The sequence below is a fragment of the Piliocolobus tephrosceles genome, chromosome 9, assembly GCF_002776525.5.
Source record: "Piliocolobus tephrosceles isolate RC106 chromosome 9, ASM277652v3, whole genome shotgun sequence".
Lineage (NCBI taxonomy): Eukaryota > Metazoa > Chordata > Mammalia > Primates > Cercopithecidae > Piliocolobus > Piliocolobus tephrosceles.
The window spans coordinates 69,550,939-69,578,386 of NC_045442.1; the positions used below are offsets into that span (position 1 = coordinate 69,550,939).

The following is a 27,448-nucleotide window of genomic DNA, read 5'->3' on the forward strand; positions in this document are numbered from 1 at the left end:
AAACCTGATGTCGATCTGATGCTGAAGCCTGTGGTCATAACCATCACACGTACTGCCTCCCCACCTCTGCAATTAAGCACCAGAATCCATAAAGATCAGTTTTGCTTTTGAGACTTTAGAGAGCAAATATTTCTGGCTTTAAAAAGATCCACCCCCACGGCCGGGCGCGGTGGCTCACACTTGTAATCCCAGCACCTTGGGAGGCAGAGGCAGGCGGATCATTTGAGGCCAGGAGTTCGAGACTACCCTGGCCAACATGGCGAAACCCCATCTCTGCTAAAAATACAAAAAAAAATTGGCCGGGCGTGGTGGTGGGCGCCTGTAATCCCAGCTACTTGGGAGGCTGAGGCAGGAGAATCACTTGAACCCGAGAAGCAGAGGTTGCAGTGAGTGGAGATCACGCCGTCCACACTCCAGCCTGGGTGACAAGAGTGAAACTCCGTCTCAAAATAAATAAATAAATAAATAATAAAAAAGAGCCATCCCACTACCCTGATTAAAGTGTTGTATAATAATTTAGAAAGTAATAATAGTGTCATACATTTATTAATGCTTTACACTTCCAAAAGGGCCTTCACTTTTTTTGTTTTTTTGGAGACAGGGTCTTGCTCTGTTGTCCAGGCTGGAGGGCAGTAGTGCAATCCTTGCTCACTGCAGCCTCCACGTATAGGCTCAGGTGATCCTCACAATGTAGCCTCCCAAGTAGTTGGGACTACAGGTGCACACCACCACAACTGGCTAATTAAAACAAAATTTTTTTTTGGTAGAGACAGGGTCTCACTATGTTGCCCAGGCTGGTCTCAAACTCCTGGACTCGAACAATTCTCCTACCTTGGCCCCCCAAAGTGCTGGCTTGAGCCACCATGCCCAGCTGACTTCACTTTTTGATCTTCTTAACAACTATATAAAGTGGGTATGATTATCTTCAGTCTTTCAGGAGGTGAAATTATATCAGAAATGTTACACATTTTAAGATTATATAGCCAAAAAACTCAGGAGTTGAGCCTGGGTTTTAACCCCAAATTTCAATTTTTTTTCCTTCATGGAACTATATAATTTTAGCAACCATAAATCTATTAATTACATATTACCTATAAGTAAATTTATTAATTAAATATTAACTTTTTCCCTTCATTTAGCTATGTAATTTTAGCAACCATAAATGTATTAATTAACTATTAACCGTTAATATGTATTAAATATTAACTAATTAAATTTAATTAAATGTATTGATTAAATATTGTTAATTATCATACACATACATGATAATTGCAAGCGTGATATTTTGAGTCATTTTGAGTTTCTGACTAGGCTCTCTTCCAGCCACGTGACTTAGGCAAATTACTACATCACTGAGCCTTCATTTCTGTAATATAGGAATAAGACCTTATCCAAAAGCTTATTTAAAATGATGGTGTGGGCCCCCACGCCTGTAATCCTAGCACTTTGGGAGACCAAGGTGAGCTATTGCCTGAGCTCAGGAGTTCAAAACCAGCCTGGGCAACACGGTGAAACCCCGTCTCTACTAAAAGTGCAAAAAATTAGCTGGGCATGGTGGCACATGCCTGTAATCTCAGCTACTTGGGAGGCTGAGGCATGAGAATCACTTGAACCTGGGAGGCGAAGGTTGCAGTGAGCCGAGATCACGCCACTGCACTCCAACCTGGGCGACAGAGCAAGACTGTGTCTCAAAAAAATAAATAAAATACGAATAAAATGATGGTGTGGAGCTTGACACATACACATCCTCAATAAATGGTATTTTCCTTGTCCCTTCCCACTTTTACTTGGGATACAATAGGCATACAAAGAAAGTAAGTCTGAAACCTCTCTTTGCCTTTTAGAAGCTTATTATTTGTTAAGGAACAAGATTTCTACATAGTAGCAGTTTAGTTCCTAGTAAACTCTTTGGGAACTAGGAAGAAGAAACAGTTATCTCTTAGATTTGGAATGCGTTGTTTCTACTTAAACAGTTGTTTCCCAATAAAGTGACTGAGGTTTAGCTAAAAATTTGCTTTTATGATTAATTCCAACCATTCTGAAAGTTTAAAAAAAATCTTGTATGGAAAAAAATGATAGGCACTTATTAGGCCAGAATTATTATTAACTAGGATAGTTATACCAGTTTTCTTTCTGTTTTTTGTTTTTTGTTTTTTGTTTTTGAGACAGAGTTCTCTGTCACACAGGTTGGAGTGCAGTGGTGCCATCTTGGCTCAGTTTCAACCTCCACCTCCAAGGTTCAAGTGATTCTCCCACCTCAGCTTCCCAAGTTGCAGGACTACATGCTCAGCTAATTTTTGTATTTTTTAGTAGAGATGTGGTTTCGCCCCAGGCTGGTCTTGAACTCCTGAACTCTAGCGATCTGCCTGCCTTGGCCTCCCGAAATGCTGGGATTATAGATGTGGAGCCACCACGCCTGGCCTACTTGTTCTTGATTGTTGATTTGATGCTCCCTATAAGGCCCAAAAGATGATTCTGTAACTGGAGTCAGGATGAAGTGAATAATGAAGATAAAATGTATCTAAATGGGAGCAAATTCAAAGCAATTTTTACTTTAGATGTTATAATAATGATAACCTGCTTTGAAGCAGTAACTTTAGTTTTCTACCTAACCATTAAAAATTATAATTGTTGAAAAGAGTTTGGGAAAGGAATGATTTTCAACATACAGCTTAACATTTTTTAATGAAAAATTTCAAACATAAACATATAGAGAATAGTATCATGAACTACCTGTCACCCCACATTCAACAGTTAACAAAGTTAATATGTTTGCTTCATCTATCTTCCTTATCCTTTTTTCTTTTTTTTTTTGAGACGGAGTGTTGCTCTATTGCCCAGGCTGGAGTGTAGTGGCGCCATCTCGGCTCACCCCAAGCTCCGCCTCCCGGGTTCACACCATTCTCCTGCCTCAGCCTCCCAAGTAGCTGGGACCACAGGTGCCCGCCACGACACCCGGCTAATTTTTCGTGTTTTTAGTAGAGACAGGATTTCACTGTGTTAACTGCCTGCCTCAGCCTCCCAAAGTGCTGGGATTACAGGCTTGAGCCACCGTGCCCGGCTTCCTTATCCCTTTCTTAACTTCTCTGTGCCTGTCTGTGAAATAAGGAAAGCAAAACCGCAGATACTGCCATTTCACCCCTATATATGTCATTATGTATCTCTAAAAATTATGGACATTTTTGTTTGTAGTCATAGTGCTATTATTAAATTTAATGATATTTCTTTGTTATCATCTAATTGTCAATTCAGATTTCCCTGGCAGACCAAAAAAATGTCTTAAGTCTCTATTTCATAGCTTGAATTTGTATTTATGATCCTTTCCACTTTTTCAAAGACAAACTCTTGGTTGTAGGAACCCTGAATGAGAGACATACAGATGACTCTGCACAAATTGATCTCCACAATTTGAGAAATAATTTAAAGTGCAAGCTCCACTGACTGGACTCTTAGCTTTATCTTTGTATAGAACAATGGTACAATTCACTAAAATCTCCAACTCTTTATTTCCTTCTAGAGGCCTTCCTCTGAGAGCCAGACTACTAGGATTTGAATCTTGGCTTCATCACTTACTAACCATGTGAACTTAAGCAGGTTATTTAATCTTTCTGTGCCTTAGTTTCCTTTGAAATAAGAGTATTTGAGATTTATGACATCCATTTGCATATTAAAGACCTGGAAGACCTCTTGTAAAAAGACCTGTGTAACTTTGTTTAACCTATTGCAGTTGCTAAATTTATTTGACTACAGAATTTTGTGAGGAAAGTCTACCATAGATTACTAGGAACATATATTGATTGACCCCATAGATTACTGGAACATATAATGATTGACCCCATAGCTTAATCCAGTGCACACATTGGAGTCTCTAGAGCAGCAATATTCAATACGAATATGATATAAGCCACATATGTAATTTAAAATTTTCAGGTGGTCACATTGAAAAAGAAAGGTGGGCCGGGCGCGGTGGCTCAAGCCTGTGATCCCAGCACTTTGGGAGGCCGAGACGGGCAGATCACAAGGTCAGGAGATCGAGACCATCCTGGCTAATACGGTGAAACCCCGTCTCTACTAAAGAGTACAAAAAACTAGCCGGGCGACGAGGCGGACTCCTGTAGTCCCAGCTACTTGGGAGGCGGAGACAGGAGAATGGCTTAAACCTGGCAGGCGGAGCTTGCAGTGAGCTGAGATCTGGCCACCGCACTCCAGCCTGGGCAACAGAGCCAGACTCCGTCTCAAAAAAAAAGAAAGGTGAAATTGGCTGAGTGCAGTGGCTCATGTCTTGAATCCCAGAACTTTGGGAGGCGGAGATAGGAGGTTCATTTGAGGCCAGGAGTTAGAGACCACCCTGAGCAACATAGCAAGATCCCCATCTCTAAAAAAAAAAATTAAAAATTAAAGAATTGGCCAAGTGTGGTGGTGAGCACCTGTAGTCTCAGCTACACAGGAGGCTGAGACAGAAGAATCCTTTGAGCCCAGGAGGTCAAGTCTGCAGTGAGCTATGACCACACCACTGTACTCCAGTTTGGACAACACAACAAGACCCCATCTCAAAAAATAAAATAAAAGTGAAATTTTTTTACCTTTTTAATTTGAAATAATTATAGACTCACAGGAAGTTGTAAAAATAGTACTAAGAGTCCCATGAACCCTTCACTCATCTTCCCCCCAATGATGACATCTTATGTAACTGTGGTATAATTTCAAAGCCAGGAAACTGACATTAGTACAATACTGTTAACTAGACCTACAGACCTTATCCCGTTTTTACATCCACTCCTGTGCATGGGTATGTGTGTACATAGTTCTTTCTATGCAAGTTGGTCCCATTTACAGATTACTGCAAATATGACTATAAATCAAGATGGCTGTTTCATCACCACCAAGGAACTTCATTGGGTATCCCTATCCCTTTGTAGTTATATCCACTCTTGTCTTCATCCATGGCAACTATTAATCTGTTCTCTACCACTATAGTGTTGTCCAATATACCATTATATAAATGGCCCTTAAACAATGCAGGGGTTAGGGTATCAACCCCCTGTACAGTAAAACATCCACGTTTAACTTTTGACTCCCCCAGAACTTAACTACTAATAGCCTGCTGTTAACTAGAAGGCTTACCAATAACATAGTCAACACAAAAATAGACTGGTAGTTATGCATATTTTACACATTCATGACATAACTTTTTCTGAAATTTTTTCGATATTTCTAGGTTACATGGTTCATCTGTTGAGTTTCTTCAAATTGTTGCAAATCACCAAAAAATTTTCCAATATATTTATTGAAATATTCTGCATATAAATGGGCTCACACAGTTTAAACATGTGTTGTTCAAGGTAAATTCTGTAGTATTTAATGGTTTTTCTGTTGGCTTTGGCATTTTGCACTACAAAGCATGGTGCTCTTGAGATCCATCCAAGTTGTTGCATGTATCAATAGTTTATTTCTTTTTATTGCTGAATAATATTCCATTATGTGGAAATATCAATGTTAAAGGACATTTGAGTTGTTTCCAGTTATTTTTTTCAATTGTAAATAAAGCTGTTGTGAACATTTGTATGCAGATTTTTGTATGAATGTAAGTTTTCATTTCTCTAGGCATAATGCCCAAGAGTGCAACTGCTAGGGCTCTGGGTAAATGCATATGTTTAGTTTTATTAGAAGCTGTCAAACTATTCCAGAATGGCTATACCATTTGACATTCCTGCCAGCAATGTATGAGACATCCGGTTTCTCCACATCCATGCCTGCATTTTGTGTTATCATTATTTTTAATTTTAGCTGTTCTAATTGGTGTGTAGTGATATCTACTATATTTTCAACTTGTAGTGACATTAATTTTAAGAATATATTTTGTTTAACCCAATATATCCAAAATATTAGCATTTTAATATGGAATCAAGATAATATAATTAGGCCGGGCGCGGTGGCTCATACCTGTAATCCCAGCACTTTGGGAGGTCGAGGTGGGCGGATCATGAGGTCAGGAGATCGAGACCATCCTGGCTAACACGGTGAAACCCCGTCTCTACTAAAAATACAAAAAATTAGCCGAGCGTGATGGTGGGCGCCTGTAGTCCCAGCTGCTCGGGAGGCTGAGGCAGGAGAATGGCGTGAACCCGGGAGGTGGAGCTTGCAGTGAGCTGAGATCGCACCACTGCACTCCAGCCTGGGCGACAGAGCAGACTGTCTCAAAAAAAAAAAAAAAAAGGCCGGGCGTGGTGGCTCAAGCCTGTAATCCCAGCACTTTGGGAGGCCGAGATGGGCGGATCCCGAGGTCAGGAGATCGAGACCATCCTGGCTAACACGGTGAAACCCCATCTCTACTAAAAAATACAAAAAACTAGCCGGGCGAGGTGACGGGCGCCTGTAGTCCCAGCTACTCGGGAGGCTGAGGCAGGAGAATGGCGTAAACCCGGGAGGCGGAGCTTGCAGTGAGCTGAGATCCGGCCACTGCACTCCAGCCTGGGCGACAGAGCAAGACTCCGTCTCACAAAAAAAAAAAAAAAAAAAAAGATAATATAATTAATGAGGTATTGCAAACTCTTCTTGAAATCCAATGTGTTTTACACTTAAAACACGATTCTGACTAGCCACATTTTAACCACTGGTGGCTACCATATCAAACAGTGCAGTTCCAGAGCAGAGGAAGTAGGTGACTCCAACTTCTAGATTAAATTATTGAATTATATGTATTTTTTTATACAGGAAATATAACTTTGTTTTGTGTTTCATAGGAAAGGAATAACAAAACATGCTCTTAACCCTCGTCCCCCTCCTGAGAAACTGGAGGACGTTTCCCCCACCAGTGACAGTCATGAGAAAGACACAAGTTCCCAAAGGTAATAATACTTTTGCATTTGCTCATGGCAACGGTTTTGTTTTTTGGCTTAGGATTGGTGTCAAGCCTTGTGCTAATGAAAACAAAGCAAGAATTTTTGTCATGTTTTCAGTACCATTTAGTTTTCTTTCTGAAACAGCTAATGAGAACATCATACATATTTTCATAACCTTTGAGAAGTAGTATTATAAAGTAGTTAAGAACATGGATAATCTGCCATGGGATTAGAGTGAAAAAATAAACAAACAAACAAAAAACAGAACATAGAGCGCAGTACTTATAATCCCAGCACTATGGGAGGCCAAAAGGTGGGAGGATCATTTGAGCCCAGGAGTTTAAGACCAGCTTGGGCAACATGGCAAACCCCATCTCTACAAAAACAGCAACAACAACAAAAAAACATAGCCAAGTGTGGGGATGTGCACTTGTGGTCCCAGCTACTACGGAAGCTGACGTGGGAGGATTGCTTGAGCCCAGAAGGTCAAGGCTGTGTTTACACGTAAAATTAGGCTGGGCACGGTGGCTCATGCCTGTTACCCCAGCATTTTGGGAGGCCGAGGCGGGCGGATCACGAGGTCAGGCCTCTGTCTTGGCTCACTGCAAGCTCTGCCTCCCGGGTTACACTTAGTGGTATAAACACAGCTTACTGTGTTTACTTACTATACTCCAGCCTAGGTGAAAGAGTGAGACCTTGTTTCAAGAAAAAACATAAATTGGTCTAGGTGCAGTGGCTCACACCTGTAATCCCAGCAGTTTGGGAGGCCGAGGCAGGTGGATCACAAGGTCAGGAGATCGAGACCATCCTGGCTAACATGGTGAAACCCCATCTCTACTAAAAATACAAAAAAATTTGCCAGGCATGGTGGTGGGTGCCTGTAGTCCCAGCTACTCGGGAGGCTGAGACAGGAGAATGGCGTGAACCTGGGAGGCAGAGCTTGCAGTGAACCGAAATCACGCCACTGCACTCCAGCCTGGGCTACAGAGCAAGGCTCCGTCTCAAAAAAAAAAAAAGAAAGAAAAAACACAAATTAAATAAATATCAGAAAGAGCAAGATTATAAAAAACAAACAATAAAATAGCATAACATAAATAAAAAAGAACATGGACTCAGGAGGAGTCCAACATCTGATTTTTAATCCTGGTCCTGTAACTTATTAGCTGAGTAACATTGGGCAAATTACTTACCTGATAATAGTATATCTTATAGCAGCAGTCCCCAACATTTTTGGCACCAGGGACCGGTTTTGTGGAAGATAGTTTTTCCATGGACTATGTGGTGGGGTGAGGGATGGTTTCAGGATGATTCAAGTGCATTACATTTATTATACACTTTATTTCTATTATGTTTACATTGTAATATATGATGAAATAATTATACAACTCACCATAATGTAGAATCAGTGGGAGCCTTACAGCTTGTTTTCCTGCAACTAGACAGTTCCATCCGGGGAAGTTGGGAGACAGTGACAGATGATCAGGCATTAGATTCCCATAAGAATGCACAACATAGATCCCTTGCATGAGCAGTTCTTGCTCCTGTGAGAATCTAATGCCACCACTGATCTGACAGAAGGCGGAGCTCAGGTGGTAATGTGAGCCATGGGGAGCTGCTGTAAATACAGATGAAGCTTCATGCACTCACCCCCTACTCACCTCCTGCTCTGCAGCCCAGTTCCTAACAGGCCACAGACCAGCACTGGTCTATGGCCCCAGGGTTCGGGACCCCGTCTTACAGGATGTTGCAAATATTAATGAGATAATGTATGTAAAACTTGGCACAATGCTTGGCATGTAATAAATGCTCAGTAAATGTTAGCTGTAGTTATTTTAAGTAGTAGAACAGGGAAGATGGTTCTTCAGTCTCTCAGAACTTCAATTAGTGTCTGAGATGCAATGTGTGATAAAAAAAATATTGTATAATCATAGGCTGGGTGTAATGGCTCATACCTGTAGTTTCAGCACTTTGGGAGCCCAAGGCGGACGGTTTGCTTGAACTCAGGAGATCAAGACCAGCCTGGGCAATATGGCAAAACTCTGTCTCTACCAAAAATATAAAAAAAAAAAAAAAAAAAAGGGCTGGTCACGGTGGCTCACACCTGTAGTCCCAGCACTTTGGGAGGCCAAGGTAGGCAGATCACTTGAGGTCAGGAGTTCAAGACCAGCCTGGCCAACATGGCAAAACCCAGTCTCTACTAAAAATACAAAAATTAGCTGGGCATGGTGGCTCACACCTGTAGTCCCAGCTACCCGGGAGGCTGAGGCAGGAGAATCACTTGAACCCAGAAGGAGGAGGTTGCAGTGAGCCGAGATCACGCCATTGCACTCCAGCCTGGGCAACAGAGTGAGACTCCATCTCAAAAAAAACAAAAACAAAAGTACAAACAAAATTAGCCAGCCATGGTGGCACGCACCTGTAGTCCCAGCTACTTGGGAAGCTAAAGAGGGAGAATCACTTGAACCCAGGAGGCAGAGGTTGCAGTGAGCTGAGTTCACACCACTGCATTCCAGCCTGGGTGACAGAGCGAGACCCCGTCTCAAAAAATAAAAAATAAAAAGTACCATATAAGATCAGATACTACTATTAGCATTTTTGAAATGTCTTTAGTTGTCAAGAGTATGTTACAAGCTGGGTACAGTGGCTCACGCCTGTAAATCCAAATACTTTGGGAGGCCGAGGTGGGCAGATTGCCTGAGCTGAGGAGTTCAAGACCAGCCAGGGCAACATGGTGAAACCCCTTCTCTACTAAAATGCAAAAATGAACTGGGTGTGGTGGTGTACACCTGTAGTCTCAGCTACTTGGGAGGCTAAGGCAAGTGAATCATTTGAATCCAGGAGGCTGAGGTTGCAGTGAGTCAGTATCGTGCCACTGCACTCTAGCCTGGGTGACAGCATGAGATTCTGTCTCAAAAAAAAAAAAAAAAAGTATGTCATAGGTGAGATGTTGAAGTATTCATTGTAAACTATGACTAGAATTACTTGGAATGACGCCATCAATTCTATAGGAATTAGGACTTTTCCATGATGCTCGAATTTCAAGCTCTTCATTTATTTTTGCCTATGTGGATATATTTGTACACATGTTTATCACCTAGTAAGTTACTGAGTAGTTAATGCTACAGAAACTTGAGGACATATGAAAAATTTTCTTTTTTCTCTCCTCCTCCCAAATTGTGCCTTTAGCAAGTCTGACATCACAAGAGAATCATCTTTTACATCAGCCGACACTGGGAATTCACTGTCTGCTTTTCCAAGTTATTCAGGCGCAGGGATATCTACTGAAGGAAGCTCGGACTTCTCCTGGGGATATGGTGTGAGTTGTATGTTATCAGTCTGATGGAGTGCTTGGGAGACAATTCTGGGAGTTAGGATTTGTCAGTATATTTCATTCTTTCACTCTCCTGCATTGTTTCTTTACATTTATCATACTTCATAATAGCTGTAAAGAAGCATCATTCTTCATCTTCTTTCAGTATTTGCTTTGTTTTATTGATATAGTAGTTGAACCTTAGACATGCTAAGTGTTCAACTTAAACAGTTGCAGGTTGGTGGGGCGCGGCGGCTCACGGCTGTAATCCTAGCACTTTGGGAGGCCAAGGCGGGCGGATCACCTGAGGTCGGGAGTTCGAGACCAGACTGACCAACATGGAGAAACCCCGTCTCTACTAAAAATACAAAATTAGCCGGGTGTGGTGGCGCATGCCTGTAATCCCAGCTACTCCGGAGGCTGAGGCAGGAGAATGGCTTGAACCCGGGAGGCGGAGGTTGCTGTGAGCCGAGATCGTACCATTGCACTCTAGCCTGGGCAACAAGAGCAAAACTCCATCTCAAAAAAAAAAAAGAAAAGAAAACAGTTGCAGGTTAATATGGATTTGGGCTCTGAGTCTATTCCTTTTGCCATGCTCAGTCCACTAATGTATGTCTTTACCACTAATGTTACCTTGTTGTTTAAAATGTTTTTGAAAGTTTATTATTAAGCCATTATAGCCTGGGAAAATATTTATGATATATTGGTAATGAAAACAAACGGGTTATAAATCATATGTGTAGTGTCACTCTAATTTTGTTTTATGTATCTTCTTGCCTATATTAGTGAAAAGGATGAAGAATATTTACTCAAAATATTGTTCAGTTATTAATTAGGTGATGAGATGAGTGATTTTTACTTCTTTACTTATTTTTGGCTATTTCCCATTATAAAATATTATTTTTAAAAGACCAACAACCCTAAAAATTTTTTAAACACAATTTTTATGCATAATTTTATCACCTTGATGCAAGATGCAATAGACATTTTTATTTCTTGTAGTTTTTCTTTTGGAACCTAGTCTCGCTCTGTCGCCAGGCTAGAGTGCAGTGGTACAATCTTGGCTCACTGCAACCTCTGCCTCCCGGGTTCAAGCCATTCTCCTGCCTCACTCTCCCGAGTAGCTAGTACTATAGGCATGCATCACCATGCCCAGCTAATTTTTGTCTTTTTAGTAGAGACGGGGTTTCATCATGTTGGCCAGGATGGTCTCGATCTCTCGACCTTGTGATCTGCCTGCCTCAGCCTCTCAAAGCGCTGGGATTACAGGCATGAGCCACCACTCCCGGCCAACATTTTTATTTCTATATCTTTTTTCAATCTGTATTTACTTTGGCTTAGTTATAATCATGATGTACATGTAATATTATGCTGAATTTTTTTCACCTAATATTTTAAAATCACTTTTCCACAATATTGATTTTATACAATATTATTGTTAGGATCTTTCTTTCTTTCTTTCTTTCTTTCTTTCTTTCTTTCTTTCTTTCTTTCTTTCTTTCTTCCTTCCTTTCTTCCTTTCTTTCCTTTCTTTCCTTTCTTTCCTTTCTTTCCTTTCTTTCTTCTTTCTCTGTCACCCAGGCTGGAGTACAGTGGCACAATCATAGCTCACTGCAGCCTCAAACTCCTGGGCTCAAGCCATCCTTCTGCCTCAGCTTCCTGAGTAGCTGGGACCACAGGTGCATGCCACCACACCCTGCTATTTTTTTTAAGAGGTGGGATCTGGAACTCCTAGCCTCAAGCAATTCTCCCACCTCAGCCTCCCAATGTACTGAGGTTATAGGCATGAGCCACTGCACCCAGCCAGAAACCTGCTTTGTTTTTTTTTTTTAAACAAAAAGCCTGCTAATTGTTAAAACCTATTTAGATTACACCGAGTTATTTTCTAATCATTTTGAATGTATATATACTTTCCTTATATAGTTGTATGATACATGTACATACTATTTTGTGGCCTATTTTTTTCATTTACCGTCATTTCATATAGACATATGCTACCTTCACACTGGTCAATCTGAATGTTATATAATATTTTCCTGTTTTAATATATCATAATTCGATCTTTCCCTTATTTTCTGATGCTTGGGTTTTCACGGGTTTTTTTTTTTTTTTTCATTCAACAAATATTTATTGAGCATGGTTGTTTTCCCGGTACTTGGCCTTGGGAATATGGGGTGAGTGAGACTTACATCATTCAATGGTCTAATGAGGGAGATTTTCAAAAGTGAGTACAAAAGGTGGTAAGTGCTCTAAGGAAGATGACAGGGTGCTGAAATAGAACATTATCAGGGGGACCCACTTTAGATAGGGATCTCAGGTAAGGTAGACCTGAGACTTGAAGACAGAAGAGCTAGCCATGCGAAGAGTGAGGAAAAGAGTTTTCCAGACAGGTAACCAGCAGCATATGCAAAAGCCCAAGGGGGAGAAGAGCTTCATGTTTCCAAGGGAAAGTGTTTGGTGTATTCTTGGAACTGATAAAAGGTCAGGGTGGTTGGATGATGGAAAACCAGGGGGAGAAAAGCACAAATGAGATCAGAGAGGTAGGTGGGACTAGATCATTAGGACCCTGCAGGCCAAAGAATTTAAACTATATTCTAATAATTGGATGCCTCATCCGGAAGATTTAGTGTACTGACTATATACTTCCATTAGGTCTCTCTATATTATGATTAGTATCTCTTTATAACTTAAAAATGTCATACAGATGTTTCCCATATCCTTGTTTTCCTTTTGGCATTTATAGACTAACAAGTTTTTAAAATATATTCACATGTAACCATCTTACTTTTGATCTTCATTTCTTCACTAGTCAGGATTTTATCTTTAGAAAAATTGAATGTTATGATATTCTTTTTCATGGCTTAAAACAAAATCCATCACTTCAGGCATTTATCCTTTGAATTACAAACAATCCAATTGCACTCTTTTAGTTATTTTTAAATGTACAATTAAGTTATTATTGACTGTAGTCACCCTTTGTGCTATTAAATAGTAGGTCTTATTCATTTATTCATTATTTTTGTACCCAATAACTACCCCATCTCCCCAATCCTCACCCCCCACTACCCTTCCCAGCCTCTGGTAATCATAAATTTCATTAATTTCCACCCTGATCTTCATTATTTATTTTGAGTTTGGTTTGCTCTTGCTTTTCTAGTTCTTTTTTTTTTTTTTTTGAGATGGAGTCTCGCATTGTCACCCGGGCTAGAGTGCAGTGGCGCGATTTCGACTCACTGCAAGCTCCACCTCCTGGGTTCATTCATTCTCCTGCCTCAGCCTCCCAAGTAGGTGGGACTACAGGCGCCTGCTACCATGCCCAGCTAATTTTTTTTATTTTTTTTAGAAGAGATGGGGTTTTACTGTGTTAGCCAGGATGGTCTCGATCTCCTGACCTCATGATCCTCCTGTCTTGGCTTCCCAAAGTGCTGGGATTACAGGCGTGAGCCACCACACCCAGCTGCTTTTCTAGTTCTTTAAGATGTATCATTAGATTTTTCATTTGAAGTTTTTTCTCTTTTTTGATGTAGGCACTTACAGCTGTAAATTTCCCTCCTAGTATTGCTTTTGCCGTTTCCTATAGGTTTGGATATGTTGTGTTTCTCTTTTGTTTCAAAAAATTTTTCAGTCGCCTTAATTTCTTCATTGACCCACTGGTCATTCAGGAGGATCTTGTGTAATTTCCATGTGTTTATAAGTTTTCAAAATTCCTCTTGTTATTAATTTCTAGTTTTGTTCCATTGTGGGCAGAGAAGATATTTGATATTATTTCAGTTTTTTCGGTCTTAAGATTTGTGTTGTGACCTAACATGTGGTCCATCCTTGAGAATGATCCATGTGCTGAGGAAAAGAATGTGTATTCTGCAGCTGTTAGACGAAATGTTCTGTAAATATGTCAGATCCCTTTGGCCTATAGTGCAGATTAAGTATGATGCTTCTTTTTTTTTTTTTTTTTTTTTTTGAGATGGAGTCTCGCTCTGTCACCCAGGCTGGAGTGCAGTGGCGCGACCTCTGCTCACTGCAAGCTCTGCCGCCTCCCAGGTTCATGCCATTCTCCTGCCTCAGCCTCCCAAGAAGCTGGGACTACAGGTGCCTGCCACCACGCCCAGCTAAGTTTTTTGTACTTTTTAGTAGAGATGGGGTTTCACTGTGTTCACCAGGATGGTCTTGATCTCCTGACCTCGTGATCCACCTGCCTTGGCCTCCCAAAGTGCTGGGATTACAGGTGTGAGCCACCACGCCCGGCCAAGTATGATGTTTCTTTGTTGATTTTGTCTGGAAAATCTGTGCAATGCTGAAAGTGGGGTGTTGAAGTCTCCAACTCTTATTGTATTAGTACCTATCTCTCTCTTTAGCTCTCATAATATTTCCTTTATATATCTGGGTGCTCCAGTGTTGGGTTCATATATATTTAAAATTGTTATATCTTCTTGCTGAATTGATCTCCCTTTATCATTATATAGTGACCTTCTTTATCTCTTCTTATAGTTTCTGTCTTGAAATCGATTTTGTCTGATACAAGTATAACTACTTGTGCTCTTTTTTGGTTTCCATGAGCATAGAATATCTTTTTCCATCCCTTTATTTTCAGTCTGTGTGTGTCTTTATAGGTGAAGTCTGTTTCTTGTAAGCAACAGATCAATTGGTCTTGTTTTTTCATCCGTTTCCCCAATCTGTGTCTTTTTTTTTTTTTTTTTTAATGGAGTTTAGCTCTTGTAGCCCAGGCTGGAGTGCAATGGCACAATCTCGGCTCACTGCAGCCTCTGCCTCCTAGGTTCAAGTGATTCTCCTGCCTCAGCCTCTTGAGTAGCTGGGATTACAGTTTTGCACCACCGTGCGTGGTTAATTCTTGTATTTTTAGTAGAGACGGGATTTTGCCTTGTTGGCCAGGCTCGTCTCAAACTCCTGACCTCAAGTGATCCACCCACCTTAGCCTCCCAAAGTGTTAGGATTACAGGGGTGAGCCACTGCACCCAGCCTTGCTGCATGACTTTCTAGGTTAGAAAGCAACACAGCTTCTGGCTGGCTCTTTCCATCTCTCTCTTCTGAATGGTGGACCTCAGAATCCAGCCATCATATTGCAAGGAAGTTCAGACCACATGAAAAGGCTCATGTAGAGAGGAATTAAAGCCCCAGTTGAGAGCCAGCATCAGCTGCCAGACATGTTAGTAAATGAGCATTAAGATGTTTTCAGCTCCCAGCCTTTGAGTCTTCTGACTAAGGCCTTAGATATTGTGGAGCAGAGATAAGCCATTCCTGCTGTGATCTATATAAATTTCTGACCCATATAAATCCAGAGAGATAATACATGATTATTGTTGTTTTAAGCCGTTAAGTTTTACAGTAATTTGTTACACTGCCAGATTAACTGAAGCACTCCTCTCATGCTGCTTAAGGTCATAAAAACTGCTTAGGCACTCTCTTACCTCTCTTGGGCTCCTATCGCACACCAGGCCTTCCTCCTGTACAGATACCCACCTGTTGTCTCTAGCTCCCTGCCTGGGGACAATTTTCTGACTGTGTAAAAGTGAACTAGAGTCCAAGTAAAGCAATGGTGGTCCCACTGTGCTGAGGAGCAGAGACCAGAGTTCAGGGCAGAGGAAGAGAAGAGAACCAGAAATTAATTAACAGGTGAATGTAAAAATCTATATTTTTTGTCTGATTTCTTTAAAGGACAACTGACTGATTAAAGCAAAATATATGCTTGTATTTCATATGTGTGTGATATATAAAGTGTGTGTCTGAAATATGTCTAAAATGTATAAAGAAGGAGTTCATACTTGTAAAAGTAAATAAAGCTCAAATAATGGATGACTATAAGTGGAATTATACTTTTATAAGGTTATTACATTTGTGGATTATTGTAAAATTATTCAAGAAATTAAATGAAACAATTTTTACACAGAGAAAGCTCTAGGCCCAAGTGAATTCTCTCATCCATTTGTGGAAGAAATAACAATGATGCAAACTTTTTTCCAAAAAGTATAAGGAATACTTCTCAATTCAGTTTATAATGAGGTCAGCAGAGTCTTGATGCTAAAACCTGAGAAAGACAATGTAATAACAGAAAATTATGAAGTGGGACTTTTAGTATCAGAGTAAGTAGCTTGGCAAATACTCCTCCCCAAAAGCAACAATGAAACTGGATAAAATGGTAAGGTGCAACTATTTAAAGGGTTCACAAATTGACAAAAAGCATATAATAAATAAAGAAGCAATTATTCATGAAAATCAATAGAACTTTGGGTTAAGAACAGTGAGAGTCTATTCAACTACAGAGGGACAAGCTGTGAAAACTAGCAGCTTCACTGTTGGAGAAGGCTCAGTAGGTTTGGAGTGAACCTGGAGAGACCCCATGCCCAACAGCATGTAAGTAACAGTAGTAAACTTGGTGGGAAGAACAGTTGCTCAGATAGCTTGAGGTTTTAGTCCTGGCTGGGACAAACAATGGATTGGCAAACTATCCAGGAATTTATTAAGGATATCTGGGAAATAAGACGGTCACAGGAGGCCTTGATAAGCTTTCCACACATCCATGCAGGACTGACCAAGCTATCTACACATCCCTAGCTGACCGTGAGTCAGCTTGCAAGTGCAGAGAAGCAAGAGGGCATCCAGAAATTAAAAGCAGATGCAAAAACTGCTTGAATTTGAACTAAGACAAAATAAACTTTAAAAGAAAAAATACTATTAGAAACAAAGAGGGACATTTTATAATGATAAAAGGGTCAATTCATCAGGAAAATATAGCAGTTATAAATGTAACATCTAATAACCAAGTCTTAAAGTCCCTGAAGCAAAAAAATGACTGAATGGAAAGGGGAAACACTGTAGCAATTATAGCTGGAAACTTTAATACCCCACTCTCAATACTTGTAGACCACCTAGACAAAAAATCAGCAAGGATATTAAATACCTGAACAATACTATCAACCAACCTGACCTAACTCACATCCCACCCAGTGACAGCAGTATAGATACTCTTCAAGCACACATAAAACAAGTTTTTTTTTAACTATAAAAAGATGTAGATTATACAAGGTATGTTCTCCAACCACCTTGGAATTAAATTATAAATCAACAACATACATTTGGGATATCCTCAAATATTTGGCAATTAAGCATCACTCTTCTAAATAACACGGGTTGAAAAAGGAATCTATAAGGGAAATTAGAAAATATTTTGAACTGAATGAAAAGGGAAAAGCAAAATATCAAAATTTATGGGATGCAGCTAGGAGGAAATGAATAGCTTTAAATGCCTACAGAAAAACAGGGAGGTCTCAATAATATAAGTTTCCACCTTAACAAACTAAAGAAGAACAAACTAAATCCAAAGCAAAGCAGAAAGAAGGAAATAATACAGATAAGATAAAAATTAATAAAACAAAAAATAGAGAAAATAAAGTCAAAAGTTGTTTCTTTAGAAAGAAGTCAGTAAATTGACAAATCTTTAGTTGGTTTGATCAAGAAAGAAGAGAGATTGACATGATCAGGAATGAAAGAGAGGGCATAACTCAACCCTACAGAAAGTACTAAGAGAATTCAGTAAACAACTTAATGCTAACAAATTAGATAACTTAGATGTAATGGACAAATCCCAGGAAAGACATAAATTAACAAATTGACTTAAAATTAAAAATTTAGATAGAGCCATACCAATGTAATTGGGTTATTTCTATCTATGTAATTTCTATTTAAATAAACTAAATTAATAATTAAAAATCTTTTGACTGATCACAGTGGCTCATGCCTGTAATCTCAGCACTTTGGGAGGCAAGGAGGGAGGATCACTTGAACCCAGGAGTTCAAGACCAGCCTGAGCAATATAGTGAGACCCCCATCTCTACAAAAACTAAAAAAATTAGCCAGGTATGGTGGCATGTGCCTTTAGTCCCGGCTACTTGCGAGGCTGAGGTGGGAGAATCGCTTGAGCCTGGGAGGTCAAGGCTGCAGTGAGCCATGGTCACACCACTGCACTACACTGGGCAACAGAGTGAGTCTGTCTCAACAAACAAACAAACAAAAAATCTTCCCACAAAGAAATCCAGGCACAGATGGGCTAGTAAATTCTATCAAATATTTAAATTCTAGTAAACTCTATCAAATATTTAAAGAAATAATAACAATATTTCCCAGACTCTGAAAATCAAGGAACATTTTCCAATTCATTCTATGAGACCAGTATTACCCTGATACCAAAACCAGACAAAGACAAGAAAATAATTCTTTATATAAGAGATTCTAAGGAATAGAAAGAAAAAAAGAAAAAAATTAGAACTGATATATGAATTTAACAAGGCCACAAAGTCCAAAGTCAATATGTAAAAATCAATTTATTTCTATATACACTTAAATATTTAAGAAGAAATAATACCAATCCCTCACAAACTCTTTCAGGAAAGAAAGAACAGTTCCTACCTAATTCATTCTATGAAGCCAGTATGACCTTGATACCAAAGTCCATCATCACAAGAAAACTACAAACCAGATGCCTCTTGAAATTAGACACAAAAACTTTATTAGCAAACCAAATCCAATCACATAAAAGGGTTATTTACCCTGACCAAGTGGGTAAATAGGATTTATCCCAGGAATGCACAACTGGTTCAACATTAGAAAAACAACTCTTCATCTGGGTAGACAGACGTTGAAAAAAAGAAAAACAACTAATTTAATACATTATATTAATAGAATAAAGGACAAAAATGACATGATCATCTTACTAGTAACATAGAAAAAAAACATTTGACAAAATCTAACACCCATTCATAATTTAAAAAACTCAACATACAAGAAATAAAAGAGAATTTAATCAACCTGAAAGGCTGGGCATCTACAAAAAACTTAGAACTAACGTTATTATATGTAACAGGAAAAGACTGGATACTTTCCCCTTAAGATTTAGAACAAGGTAAGGATGTCCACTCTTGCTACTTCTATTCAGCATTGTATTGGAGGTTCTAGCCAGTGCAAGACAAAGAGGCGTTCAAATTGAAGACGAGGAAATAAAAATGTCTTTATTCACAGATGTCATGATATAAAAAAAAATCCAGAAAATTTACATTCCCTCCATTACCACCCCCCAAATCTAGTAGAACTAATAAATTAGTTCAGTTAGGTCACAGTATGCAAGAGCAATTTACAAAAATATGGTTTTCATACAATGCGGTATTTTTCAGCCAGAAAAATGAAAGAAGTTCTGATATATGTTACAACTTGGATGAACCTTCAAAACATGCTAAGTGAAAGAAGCCAGACATGACACATCACATCTTGTTTGATTCCATTTATATGAATTGCCCAGAAGAGCAATTCCATAGAGACAGAAAGTAGATTATTGGTGGCCAGGGACTGGGCAGAGAGTGGAATGGGGAATGACTGCTAATGGAAACAGTTTCTTTTGAGGGTGATAAAATATTCTAGAATTAAGATATTGGTGATAGTTGCACAACTGTGAATATACTAAAAACCCTGAATTTGACAATTTAAAAGGGTGAATTTCATGGTGTGTGAATTATATCTAAATTTAAAAATTTGTGTGTCTACACATTGGCAGTGAACAATCCGAAAATGAAAATTTAAAAATCACAATAGAATAAAAAAAGTTCTTAGCAATTAATTTAATAAAAGCAACACAAGACTTGTACATTGGAAATTTCAAAACATTGCTGAGAGAAATTAAAGAAAATCTAAATAAATGAAGAGACTTCCATGTTCATGAACTGGAAGACAAAATAATAATATGGCATTTCTCCCCAAATTAATCTATATATCAGTGCACTCTCTATCAAAATTCTAGGAGACATTGTTATAGAAATTGATAAGCTAATCCTAAAATGTATATGAAATTGTAAAGGATCCAGATTAGTAAAAAAAAAAAAAATTGAAACAGAAATAGAAAATTAGAGGACATATACTACCACATCTCAAAACGTAGTATCAAAACATTAGTCAAAACAGTGTGGGCAGGGCGTGGTAGCTCACGCCTGTAATCCCAGCACTTTGGGAAGCCAAGGTGGGTGGATCACCTGAGGTCAGGAGTTCGAGACCAGCCTAGCCAACATGGTGAAACCCTGACTCTATTAAAAACACAAAAATTAGCTGGGCATGGTGGTGCAGGCCTGTAGTCCCAGCTACTCTGGAGGCTGAGGCAGGATAATCACTTGAACCCAGGAGGCGGAGGTTGCAGTGAGCCAGGATTGTGCCACTGCACTACAGCCTAGGCAATAGAGCAAGACTCCGTCTCAAAACAACAACAACAACAAAATCAATGTGGTACTGACAAAAATATGGTCATATAGTCAATAGAACAGAATTGAGAGTTCAGAAATAAACTCTTACATTTAGGATCCATTGATTTTTGACAAAGGTACAAAGGCAATTCAATAGAGAAAGGATTTTTTTTTTTTCCTAACAAATGTTGCTGGGACAATTGGATATCCATGTGCAAAAAGATGAATTCACATCATATAAAAATTTTACTCAAAATGAATTATAAACTTAAATATAAGAGCAAAAACTATAAATTGTTTAGAAGAAAATGTATAACCAAATCAAGACCTTGGATTAGGCAACAAGTTCATAAATAGGACACACCAAAAGCATAAGCTATGAAAATGGATAAATTTAACTCCTTCAAAATGTACATGTTTTTTGCTTTCACATACCTCATTAAGAAATGGAAGGACACCAGGCTGGCCAAGATGGTGAAGCCCCATCTTTACTAAAAATACTAAAAATTAGCCAGGCGTGGTGGCGGGCACCTATAATCCCAGCTACTCTGGAGGCTGAGGCAGAGAATGGCTTGAACCTGGGAGGTGGAGATTGCAGTGAGCCGAGATCACACCACTGCACTCCAGCCTGGGTGACAGAGAGAGACTCCGTCTCAGAGGAAAAAAAAAAGAAAGAAAGAAATGAAAGGACAGATCACAGACTGGGAGAGAATATTTCCAATATCTGACTTGTATCCAAAGTATATAAAGAGCTCTTAAAACTGCATATTAAAAAAAAAAAAAAAAAAAAAAGGCTAGGCACAGTGGCTCATGCCTGTAACCCCAACACTTTGAGAGACTGAGACCAGCAGATCATTTGAGCCCAAGCATTTGAGACCAGCCTAAGCAACAAAGTGAGATCCCCATCTCTAAAAAGTAAATAATAAATAAATAGATAAATAAAAAGGAAAAATAAAAGCTGAAATAATGGGCAAAAGACTTGAAAAGACATTCCATGAAAGAAAAATACATAAATGGCCAAGTAGCATGTAGAAAGATGCTCCATATGATGAATTATAGACAAAATGCAAATAGAAAACTGGGAAGATAGACCACTCCACATTCACAAAAATTGCTAAAATTAAAAAGACTAACAATCCCTAGTACTGGAAAGGATGTGGAGCGGGTTTAATGCTCGCACATTTTTGACAGGAGTGCTAAATTGTATATCTATCCTATAAAATAGTTTAGTAATTTCTTTAAACATACATTTATTATGTGACAGCAATTTCACTGCTAGGTATTATCCAAGAAAAATGAAAACATGTCTAGAAAAAGACTTGTACATGAATGTTTATATCAGCTTTATTCATAACAAACAATATAAACAAATACTGAAAATAACATAAATGTCCTTTAACAGGGGAATGAATAAACAAATTGCAGCATAGTCTTAAAACAAAATACTTTTCAGCAATAGAATGTAATGAATAATTAATACATGCAATAACATGAATGAACCTCAAAAAGATTCTCCTGAAGGAAGACAAACACAAAAAAGTGCATCCTGCACAATCCCAATTATATGAAGTTCTAGACCAGACAAAACTAACTTACAGTGATAAAAATAACTCAACATTTTGGAAAATTTCAGCTGCAAAGGAATGTGAGGAGAAATGTTTTATATCTGGAAAGGAATGGTAGTTACTAGATGAATATTTTGTCAAATCTCATTGTGCTGTACCCTTAAATGTGCGTTTTGCTGAATGTAAATTATTCTTCAGTAAAGTTGATTAAAATTTTAAAGTCCTCAAAGAGTTAAAGGACAAGATAACATCTATTTAAATTATTAGAGGTTTTTAAACAGAGCAGGTAAAGATATTAACTTAACAGGCAAATATGAAGAACCAGTTAAACATCTTCAAAGTGAATAGCATTTGAAATATCTCAATATATAAAGTAAGCTGGACCCAGTGAAGCAGATAGTAGCGAATTGAATGCTAGAACTAAGAAAATCACCTGGAACTGGGGAACTAAAGACAGAATTTGAAGAGTAGTTAGGAGACATGGAGGATGGATTAAGAAACTACAATATATTTCTGACAGAAATTTTAGAGAATAAGAAAGAGGCAGTATTCAAAGAAATAGTCACTGTTTTTTTTTTTTTTTTTTTGAGACGGAGTCTCGCTCTGTCGCCTGGGCTGGAGTGCAGTGGCCGGACCTCAGCTCACTGCAAGCTCCGCCATTCTCCTGCCTCAGCCTCCCGAGTAGCTGGGACTACACGCGCCCGCCACCTCGCCCGGCTAGTTTTTTGTATTTTTTAGTAGAGACGGGGTTTCACTGTGTTAGCCAGGATGGTCTCGATCTCCTGACCTCGTGATCCACCCGTCTGGGCCTCCCAAAGTGCTGGGATTACAGGCTTGAGCCACCGCGCCTGGCCTTTTTTTTTTTTTTTAGAGATGAGGTTTCACTTGGTTACCCAGGCTGGAATGCAGTGGCACAATCATGGCTCACTGCAGCCTCGAACTCCAGGGCTCAAGTAATCCTCCCACCTCAGCCTCCTGAGTTGCTGGGACTATAGGCACAGACCACCATGCCTGGCTAATTTTTTATTTTTGTTAGAGATGGCTGTCTTGTGATGTTTCCCAGGCTGGTCTCAAACTTCTGGCCTCAAGTGATCGTCCCCACTCAGCCTCCTGAGTTGCTGAGATTACAGCTGTGAACCTCCATGCCCAGCCCTCTGACTATTCTGGGTTTTTTTGTTTGTTTGTTTGTTTTGAGACGGAGTTTCGCTCTTGTTGCCCAGGCTGGAGTGCAGTGACACGATCTTGGCTCACCGCAACCTCCATCTCCCGGGTTCAAGAGATTCTCCTGCCCCAGCCTCCCAAGTAGCTGGGATTACTGGCATACGCCATCATGCCCAGCTAATTTTGTATTTTTAGTAGAGGCAGGGTTTCTCCATGTTGGTCAGGCTGGTCTCGCACTCCCGACCTCAGGATCTGCCCGCCGCGGCCTCCCAAATTGCTGGGATTACAGGCGTGAGCCATCCCCCACCCCCGGCTTTTTTTGTGTGACGGAATTTTGTTCTTGTTGCCCAGGCTGGAGTGCCATGGTGCAATCTGGGCTCAGTGCAACCTCCACCTCCCAGGTTCAGGTGATTCTCCTGCCTCAGCCTCCCGAGTAGCCAGGATTACAGGCGCCTGCCATCATGCCCAGCTAATTATTTGTATTTTTTGTATTTTTGTAATTTTTGTATTTTAGTAGAGACAGGATTTCACCATGTAGGCCAGGCTGGTCTGGAACTCCTGACCTCAGGAGATCCACCCACCTTGGCCTCCCAAAGTGCTGGGATTACAGGTGTGAACCACTGTGCCTGGCCTGACTGTTCTTTTCTTCTTCTTCTTTTTTTTTTTAAATTATACTTTAAGTTCTAGGGTACATATGCACAACGTGCAGGTTTGTTACTTATGTATACATGTGCCATGTTGGTGTGCTGCACTCATTAACTCGTCATTTACATTAGGTACATCTCCTAATGCTATCCCTTCCCCCCACCCAAAACAGGACCCGGTGTGTGATGTTCCCCTTCCTGTGTCCAAGTGATCTCATTGTTCAATTCCCACCTATGAGTGAGAACATGCGGTATTTGGTTTTCTGTTCTTGGCGATAGTTTGCTGAGAATGATGGTTTCCAGCTGCATCCATGTCCCTACAAAGGACATGAACTCATCCTTTTTTATGACTGCATAATATTCCATGGTGTATATGTGCCACATTTTCTTAATCCAGGGCCTGACTATTCTTAAAGGGTGGACTACAGAGGGCAAGGACATAACATGTCAATTGCCAAGTGTCAATTGCAGTATACAAAGTAATATGCACAGGATTTTCTGTCTACCTTTTCTTAAAAATGGTAGAACCAGGCCAGGTGCGGTGGCTCATGCCTATAATCCTAGCACTTTGGGAGGCTGAGGCGGGCGGATCATGAGGTCAGGAGATCGAGACCATCTGGCTAACATGGTGAAATCCTGTCTCTACTAAAAATGAAAAAAAAAAAAAAAAACTTTAGCCGGGTATGGTGGCGGGTGCCTGTAGTCCCAGCAACTCAGGAGGCTGAGGCAGGAGAATGGCGTGAACCTGGGAAGCAGAGCTTGCAGTGAGCAGAGATCACTCCACTGCACTCCAGCCTGAGCAACAGAGCAAGATTCCATCTCAAAAATAAATAAATAAATAAAAATATATAGAGATTTTTTTTTTTTTTTGAGACACAGTCTCACTCTGTCACCCAGGCTAGAGTGCAGTGGCACAATCTAGGCTTGCTACAGCCTGTACCTCCCAGGTCAAGTGATTCTTGTGCCTTAGCCTCCCGAGTAGCTGGGATTACCGGTGTGTACCACCACGCCCGGCTAATTTTTGTGTTTTTAGTAGAGACGGGGTTTCACTATGTTGGCCAAGCTCGTCTTGAACTCCTGGCCTCAAGTAATCCACCCATCTCGGTCTCCCAGAGTGCTGGGATTACAGGCCTGAGCTACCATGCCTGGTCTTTTTTTTTTTAAGGCTAGTCAAGTGAAGCAGTAGGGATGGAGAGGAAACAAAGAAATCCGTAAGTGGTTGTGATCAATTAGCTGTAAACACCACTGTACTTGGACCAGCCTAAAAAACAGACATTTATCTAAATTTTCTTTAAATATGAATGGAGAAGATATCTGAAAATTCCAAGATCTGAAAACTCACTAATTTAATTTTTCTTTCATAGAAACACAGCAGTATTTCAAGTAGACTAAACATTTAAACAAAACAATGTTTTGTTTAATTTAATTTTGTTTAACATTTAAACAAAACATTTAAATGCTTTCAGTCTTTACAATTTTTAACAGAGAGTGAAGCTCACCTAAATATTTGGGGGGAATATTTTCTTTTAGGAACTCGATCAAAATGCCACTGAAAAAGTCCAGGCAATGTTCACGGCCATTGATGAACTCTTGTATGAGCAGAAGTTGAGTGTGCATACCAAGAGTCTACAAGAAGAGTGCCAGCAGTGGACAGCCAGCTTTCCTCACCTCAGGTACTGAAGCCCTCCAGTGGACTTGTATTCATGGATAATACTAAAATTTAAAAAGTAGATTTTTTTTTAAAAAAAGCTTGTATTCTAAAATCTTTCTGAGCATGACTTTAATGAATGTAAATAAGGCCATGTGGTATAAAGCCTCAGCTAAGAGAAAACTTAAGTTGGTAGAAGTTTCTTAGAGTTTCCATAACTAACAATATGTGATCCTAATGAAGTAAAACTATTTCTACAACAGCAGCTGAGGTCTAGTATCTGGGTACCAAAAAGCCCTTCTTTTGAACAGGATGGTCAGAAACTGTTGTATACAATTAAATTCTTACGTATACTTGAAACCAGACATAAGCTGTTCAAGAGCTTCCTTCAGAAACTGCAATAGTACCACTTATTGCACATACTCAAAATTTATAAAACTTCATGTTCTTAAGAATGTAATTCATAGTTTTCACAAATTTGACTGGGCCTTCATCCCATTTTGGCTGATTTAATGAGGACTATTATAGAGCATGAAGGGCAGATTACAGATGTTTGCTTAGATTTCTTGGATTTTTTTTTTTTTTTTTTTTAACACCGGGCTGTAGGTTTATCTTTTCCATCTCCATTCTATGGAAGAGATATACCTGTAGTAAGGCTCTGGATTCACATTTTCTCATTCTTAATCAGTATCAGACTGTATACTGGACGTTTTATGTAGAGCCATCAAATGTGTTCAAAATATATCTAGATTTTGTATGTATGCCAGTGAAAGTGCTTAGTTGTGTGTGTGTTTCTTCATTTTGAAGGATTCTAGGTAGGCAGATAATCACTCCAAGTGAAGGTTATAGACTGTATCCTAGATCCCCTTCTGCTGTTTCCGCTTCATGTGAAACAACCTTGTCTCAAGAAAGAGATTCTACTATGTGAGTATTCCATTATGTAACTATTTCAATGTGCCCTAATATGCAAGTATTATATCCTACCAGTTGTATTAAGGGATTAAAATACTTCTTCCTGCTTATTGGTATTTAGTAAAGCATAGCAAATTCTATAAGATGGTCCATAGTCTTTGTGTATATTAAAATTTTATTATGTAATTTTGTTCAGAAAGTTATACCTTTCTTGGAGTGTATTAGTCTGTTTTCTGTTGCTTATAACAGAATACCTGAAACTGGGCAATTTATAAGTAAAAGGAAGTTATTTCTTACAGTTCTGAAGGCTGAGAAGTCCAAGGTCAAGGGGCAGGATCTGGGAGGACCTTCTTGCTGGTGGGACTCTCTGCAGGGTCCCAAGGCAGTGCAGGGACTCACATGGCAAGGGGGCTGTTCATGCTAATATGCCAACTCAGGTTTCTCTCTCTTTTTTTTTATAAAGCTACCAGTTCCCCTTCCACGATAATCCAATAATCCATACATGGATTAAACCATTCACGAGGACAGAACCCCCAAGATCCAATTACCCCTTAAAGGCTCCACCTCTCAACACTGCCAAATTAGGGACTAAATTTCAACATGAATTTTGGAGGGGACAAATATTCAAACCATATAATAGTGCTTAAGGATATTCTTGTTATTCAGGTCTCTATATCTATATATTTTTACATAAATCTATAAATATGGACACTTCCTTCTTGGCATAAATGTGTAAATAGAATAGTTTTTTAAAAATGTCAAAGTCTAAGAAAAAGACTTTTTAAAACTTTTTTGAAAAAATGTTGAAAAAGTGATTTTTTAATAACCTGTAGTATTAATTACAATTTAATATCTTTAAAGAAGTTAAACTTCGGCCGGGCGCGGTGGCTCAAGCCTGTAATCCCAGCACTTTGGGAGGCTGAGACGGGAGAATCACGAGGTCAGGAGATCGAGACCATCCTGGCTAACATGGTGAAACCCCGTCTCTACTAAAAAATACAAAAACCTAGCCGGGCGAAGTGGCGGGCGCCTGTAGTCCCAGCTACTCGGGAGGCTGAGGCAGGAGAATGGCGTAAACCCGGGAGGCGGAGCTTGCAGTGAGCTGAGATCTGGCCACTGCACTCCAGCCTGGGC

At 39.6% G+C, this 27,448-nt stretch overlaps 1 protein-coding gene across 4 annotated transcripts in view; it reads left to right on the forward strand.

Moving 5' to 3' along the window:
* FAM149B1 (family with sequence similarity 149 member B1) overlaps window positions 1-27,448 on the forward strand; it is an 83,525-nt gene that overhangs the window by 747 nt on the left and 55,330 nt on the right. For 3 of the 4 annotated variants that reach the window (XM_023204966.2, XM_023204964.1, XM_023204965.1), the window contains exons 2-5: window positions 6,744-6,848; window positions 10,029-10,158; window positions 25,285-25,427; window positions 26,210-26,326. In XM_023204966.2, coding sequence (XP_023060734.1) covers window positions 6,744-6,848; window positions 10,029-10,158; window positions 25,285-25,427; window positions 26,210-26,326 — 495 coding nt within the window. Of the gene's footprint in view, window positions 1-6,743; window positions 6,849-10,028; window positions 10,159-15,032; window positions 15,781-25,284; window positions 25,428-26,209; window positions 26,327-27,448 lie in introns of those variants that run through there. The other variant, XM_023204968.1, reaches the window with a different exon arrangement.